Below are 6,428 nucleotides of genomic sequence, written 5' to 3'. Positions count from 1 at the left end.
CTTCCACAGATGAAATTTTGTTATGGATTTTTTGTCAAAGCACTTAAGATATTCATTGCTATCGGGATGTTAAGAGCATTCCATGGAATATAACAAAAAGTGTATCTCGAGCCGGTTTCTCAAACTTACCTACCCCACCTTTAAGCACACTACTTGAGTAAATGTACTTAGTTACTTCACTCAGCATACCTAGTAATCAGGTGACGAGGAGCCTCTGGAGCCTCATTTGACAGCATGGTGGTGTCAGTCTGAGGGAGGGAGTTCATCAGGTGACGAGCAGGCACCAGGCTTTAGCAGCTAGACTAGAGGCTCCTCTCATTCACTGCTCAGCTCCGCGAACACTGTGCAACTAGCTCCCCGGCGGAAGGATACACTAAACTACCTGAAGAAAGTGTTTGAACCCCTGAGGCTCTACTTTATTTTTTTGTTTTAGACCCTGTGAGGCTGCAGATTTATAAAACCTTTTTGGGTGTTTTTGAGAGAATTTCCCTCGGCAAAATGGAGTCCTCTCTGGAGTTTTCCAGCTCTTTGGGCAGTGTGTCCTCGATGCTGACCCGCTGTCGGACCTTTAAGGTGCTTGTGATAGGAGACTCCGGGGTGGGGAAGACCTGCCTCACACACCGACTCTGCGCCGGAGACTTCCCCAGCAGAGTGGAGGCCACCATCGGCGTGGACTTCCGCGAGAGGCTGCTGGATATCAACGGAGAGAGAATTAAGGTAGCTAGGGAAGTCATAATATTAAAAAAAAAAGAAAAAAAAAGACCTGTGGACCATACAACAGACTAACAGTGCACAGGAATGCAGAAACACAATGGTACGCCGTTCTTTTGTTTTGACACGAAAATAAACAGATTAGTTATCAACGTTGTTGGCTCTTAAGTTGGGAACAAAGTGCAAAAGGCACCACCACCTCTCCTACATGGGAGTAAGACACATACTTTACAGTCGTTATAGCCTCTTTTTGTAGTTGTGTGTCTCTGTGTAGTCGTTTTCATATTATGTAGTTATTTTTGTCTGTGGTCGTTTTTCCAATGTTTTCAGTAGGCCTATATTATTTTATCTTTTTGTGTCTATAAAATCATTATTTGTGTCTGTATAGTTTATTTGTGTATTTTAGTAGTAATTTTGTCACTATGTTGTCATTTAGTGTCTCTGTGGTTTTCAGTCTTTTTGTAGTGTCTATTTTGTGTGTCTTTGTAATCATTTTGTGTGTCTTGTTTGGAACTTTTACATAATCGTTCTCTCTGGAGTCTTGATGTCTCTTTGCATCCCATTTGCATCTTTTTGTAGTCATTTTAGGTCTGTTCCTGGTAGGTGCGTGTCTATTTTAGTGACATTTTGTAAATAAAGGACAGGGGGGCCCCTCACACGTTGGGCCCCATGGCCTGTGCTCCATAGCACATTCAGTATTCCATCCATTACTAGATCACAACAAATGCAGTGCTCTTCAGGGGCCCAATTCAGCTGAGGAACAACTCTGCAAGTAATAGAGGATGTAATATTCCTGCAGGTTATTTGAGACTGCCTCAGCCTTTTAACTGTGACTTTATCATGTTTTCTACTGCTTTTTTATTTACTTTTAACACTCCTAGGTTCTTTAGTAATGTACTTTTCTGCAGTGTGGCTCTGCTGAGTTATTTGTCCCACACTGAACAGCAGAGAATCCTCTGGATGAAAGGAAATGAGCAGAGCTGCTGGTTTGCAGAACTAACGCAGCATGTAAATCACTGTGAAGATCACATACTTGATTCTTGTGGCATGTGAGCTTTTACATCAACAAGCTTCATTTGAGCCCCTCGTGTAAACACATTAGTGACTCTGTTTATGCGATGATATTCAATCTGTGGGTGTTGATCTACTTCCTGACTGTTTTGAAACAACCACATGATGGAGGAAGTGTCAGTAAGCGGTGACTGAGGATGTGTTTATAACTTTAGAGGTTTCACGCTTTGTTACCTTTGATAATGGAATGGGACAAAATCATATGCTCCTTTTCAGAGTGAGCTTGTAGTTAAAGAAATATCTTCTAAAATGTAAGTGGATGTTGATAACGTGTTTTTTTTCTTCTGCAAAGTCACTTTTCTACCAGGGCTGTTAATTTGACCCTGAGGTGAGTTAATGACAGGTGTCTCCATTCAGATCAATTGTCAAGTCAACTTTCATGGCGCTCAAGTCAATACAAAAGTCATCTTAAACCAATTCAAAGTCAGTTGCAAATTGAAGTCCTTTCAAAGCATAGACCTAGTGATCCAATATGTTATTTTATTTTGTTATTCTGTATGTTCATTTATCATGTTGCCTCTGTTGCATCTGATATTTTTTTAGCGGGAGTGACACATCGTTGAAATGGAATCTAGCACTTAATTTATCATATTCAAGTAGAGTATGACAAAGAGAAAACAAATCAGATTTTTTGGGGAAAAATGTCAGATCATGTCAGGACCCTCGCTCTTCCTTATAGACAAGATTGCAGCAACAAAACAAACAAACAGATATTTATTTTACCATTTATTGTGCCTAACTTCAGATGATAATAAAATATCTGGTACAGAATTACTCTACAGATGGTCCAGGTCAAAAATAAGGAGAACCTCTTCTTTTGATGTCGGTTTTTGAGATATGACAAAGGCCAACATGTGGCCTGCATCAGACTCCGCAGAGGTGTTTGAGGCTAGCTCATTGTCAGAAGAGCCTAATGCTACTAAAGCAGTTGTTGCTCCTACCGGACGGTTAAGAGAAAACAGAAGTTGCTGCTAAAAAGAATCAATACAAATGTCACAAAATTGTTAATCCTTGAAGCCAGCTGAGGTCCTTGAGCATAAAGACATAAATGAGTGCAAACTATTTTAGGTTTCTTTGTCAATTGCAAGACAGAAATAATCTCACAGGACATAACAAAACAAGAGATCGGACTTTCTAAAGATTAGATCAACTGACTAACTTATTTTGATTTGTGTCCTCTCAGTGATGAATCACTGCATGTGTCTCGGTCTGGTTTGGGGTGTCTCAACACATGGTTCATTTCCCTCTCCGTGCCTTCCCTCTCATTCATTTCCTCTTTTGCACATGTTTACCTCTACCAACTCCGCCTAATGTGAATGAATTGACTAAATGTCATTTTCTCCCTTTCTCCTTTTTATCTCCCCCCTCCCCACCAGCTCCAGCTGTGGGACACGGCAGGGCAGGAGCGTTTCCGTAAGTCCATGGTGCACCACTACTACCGTAACGTGCACGCTGTGCTCTTCGTGTACGACGTCACCCGTCCTAACAGCTTCAGCGGCCTGGCTTCGTGGATCGAGGAGTGCAGGCAGAACTCCCTCGGGCAGGATATCCCTAGGTAATGTACTGCTACTCCTAATAAAACACAGGAGAATTCGTTTTTATAATCATATACAACTTTTCTAGTCCTCCATCCTACAACCATATTTCCTTTTTTGTGAACTTTTTCCCCCCAAATCAAATAACACATAATTTTGGTGTTAATTGCAAAGTATTGGAGATCTTATCCGTAGAGATGTCTGCCTTCTCTCCAATGTATTGGACCTAGATGGCACTGGGATTGTGGTTCTCAAAGCCCCAAAAACCACATTTAAAAAAACTCAACAACAAAGTATTTTTTTAAGGAATCCTGACTCGCTTAATCGAGACAATCCACAGATTGTTTTGAGGAGTTTTATGTAGGAACTATTTTCTTTTTACCAAACTACACCTGCCAGCCGTTTCCCCGCGAATAATTATCGTTGTAACTAGCTAGCTAATGGTACAAGTTGCAGGTTAGCTAGCTCAGGAGAACCTCTTGTCCAAAGATGCCCGGTTCCTCCTGCGCAGTGACACGGTTGTTGGTTTTAATTCAGTTGAGAAAGAAAACTTCCTGGGGGAAACCGCTCAAAACCGTTCTTTCTACCAAACTACAGCCACCAACTTTATCGTCATGCAGAAGAAGCTTCAGCTCATGGCCTTAAGAGGCCTGTGCTCACTTGTTGGTGGGTGTAGTTTGATAGAAAGAAATATAGTTCCTACGTGACACTCCTCAAAACAGTGTATCTTTTGTAACATAGTCATGATATCTGGAAATGGATTGACCGTGGAGATGTTGAACTTCTCTCCAATATAATGGATCTAGATCAGTGGTTCTCAACTGGTGGGTCGCGACCCAAAAGTGGGTCGCAGATGTGTGAGTGAAGACATAAGTGAAGGCCCGATTTTCTAACGCTGTGCATGCAGTAAGCGTTGGACTGGAAGTACCGGAGACCATAACGGCCCGTCCACACGGCGGCGTGCGTTGAAGCTTCACTTTGAATGGGGTGACGTCACGCTCTAGCCAATCAAAACGCGTGCTTGTGTGTCCAGGGCGGGAGATTCATGTGATTGGTTGTTGGTCGAGTTTCAGACAAGCTCACCGGCAAGCTTCAATGCACGCCGCCGTGTGGATGCTGCGTAAACGGTTTTGAAAACTTCTGTCACGTAGTGATCATCTTCTCAATAAAACATCTTTGCTGATGTTTTTTCGAGTCTTCTGGCCAATCAGAATCAAGATTGTTGCCGGAAGTCCCCACGGAGAATAACTTGCGGTAGAACTATTCTTTTTACATCCATGGGTACAACTTCAGATGAAAATGAACACATAATTAAATATGACCCCCGGTTTGATGATTGACAGGTCACAGAACAATGGGAGCTATCTACCCTTACCCACAATTTAAAGTAATTCACACAGACTATCTCCTCTTTGCTCTTCTCTCTGTGTGGAGCAGCAAGCTGTCAGAACAAAGTGAAAAACAAACAATGGCATAAAATATTATAAAAATTTCGGGTAGTAATACATTTATTTATTTTCTTCTCAGAGTGTACCAGAATGCGTAGTTTATTTGTTAGTATTTCTAAAAATCTCCTGGGGGAGAATCCCCCCAGACCCCCCTTCTGGGGTTGGGTTTTCAGCATGTGGGCCTTTTTATGTTATACAGTTCAGCTTTGATTTCATCATCTCATTAAACCTTTTTTAAAAGCATACTTTAGTTCTGTGAAGCGATATAAGGTATATATGCAGTGTACTTTACTTTAATTAATATTGTATGCTGAAAAGCGTATATATTACTGCACGATTTTTTGTTGAATATATTTGAATGGTTCAAAATTTCGGGTCGCGATTTATTGACAAAGGAAAAAGTAGGTCCCGAGGCCTGACCAGTTGAGAACCACTGATCTAGATGGCTTGTCTTACACAAAGCAGCAAACAAATCATACCGAACTACATCCACTAACGGTATAATTGCATGTATCTACTCATGGACCAGAGGCTAGTGCTCAAATGTTGGTAGAAAGAAAATAGTTCCAACATGAAAATACGTATAGTTGTATATCTAAGTATCGGGGTCATGATTTCTGAAAAAGACATTACTGTAGAGTTTTTCAAAAATGATCTTTGTGGCGCTTATTTTCTGAGTGACTTTCTTATAACATCCTCCTTTGTTTGCCTCTTCTGCTCCCAGGTTCCTGGTGGGTAATAAGAGTGATCTCCGTGACCCCAGCTGGGCTGACAACCAGGTGAGCCAAGAGTTGTCGATGACCTTCGCCAAGTCTCATGGCATGATGTTTTTCGAGACGTCCGCCAAGAACTCTCCAAACAATAGCGGCAACAGTCAAACGAGTGACAAGGAAGTGCCGTATCAGCAGGATAAGGTGGAGGACATCGTTTTTGCTCTCGCTGCCAAACTAAGGAGACAGAAGAAACCTGCAAGCCCCCCCATGAACGGGTCCTTTAAAATCCCGAACAATAGAAGACACGAGAAAGACATGTGGACCTGCTGCTGAGACACAGAGGCCTTTTCAGATGGAAGAATGTTTTTAAGTGTGTGAACGTGTGTGAGAGAGATGACCATACTGTGCATAATGTACATTTTTGACCAAAGACAAATCTAAAACTTTTTACTGTTTTTTTTGGGAAAATTAAGTTAATCCCACACAGAACTTTTAATATTTAAACTCTTTAATAATGTGAGACGTCCTTGTTTGAAATGTGTGTATATTTTTATCTTATTGTTTCCAATGGGTGCGAAATAAAGACTGTGAATGTAAACATTATTTAGTAGAGGGTTGCTTTATGAGTAACTTTAGTGCAGTGGGGTGGCTGTTTCCCACCACAGCACCGTGTCCAGATGGACAAACACCATGACCGGTCTGCTGGATGACTGCAGCTGTGTGGGCGTTATGCATCACATGTGTTGTGATTTTGTGTCGAATCGATGATTCATAGGACGTCACATGATGACAACTGTAGATCCTGCAACACACCAGAGGTACGGGCAGCTGAGTGTGTGTGCATGAGTGTGTTGTGTGTGTGCACATGCATGTGTCACGTTGGTGCAACATTCAGCAGCAATCTGGTAGATGTGTTTCTCTAGACTTAAAGAGGCCCTATTATGCTTTTT

The 6,428-nt window shown here is 41.6% G+C and overlaps 1 protein-coding gene across 1 annotated transcript; it reads left to right on the top strand.

The window, feature by feature from the left end:
• Positions 1-233: 233 nt before the first annotated feature.
• LOC117482120 (ras-related protein Rab-33B-like) lies at positions 234-6,081 on the top strand. Its single transcript, XM_034130118.1, has 3 exons — positions 234-717; positions 3,159-3,337; positions 5,490-6,081. The coding sequence occupies exons 1-3, from the start codon at positions 499-501 to the stop codon at positions 5,809-5,811; spliced, it is 720 nt and encodes a 239-aa protein (XP_033986009.1). The 5' UTR covers positions 234-498; the 3' UTR covers positions 5,812-6,081.
• Positions 6,082-6,428: the final 347 nt, after the last annotated feature.

Source organism: Trematomus bernacchii, unplaced genomic scaffold, assembly GCF_902827165.1.
Source record: "Trematomus bernacchii unplaced genomic scaffold, fTreBer1.1, whole genome shotgun sequence".
In the NCBI taxonomy this organism is placed as follows: domain Eukaryota; kingdom Metazoa; phylum Chordata; class Actinopteri; order Perciformes; family Nototheniidae; genus Trematomus; species Trematomus bernacchii.
This window is presented reverse-complemented; position numbering and strand designations above follow the sequence as displayed.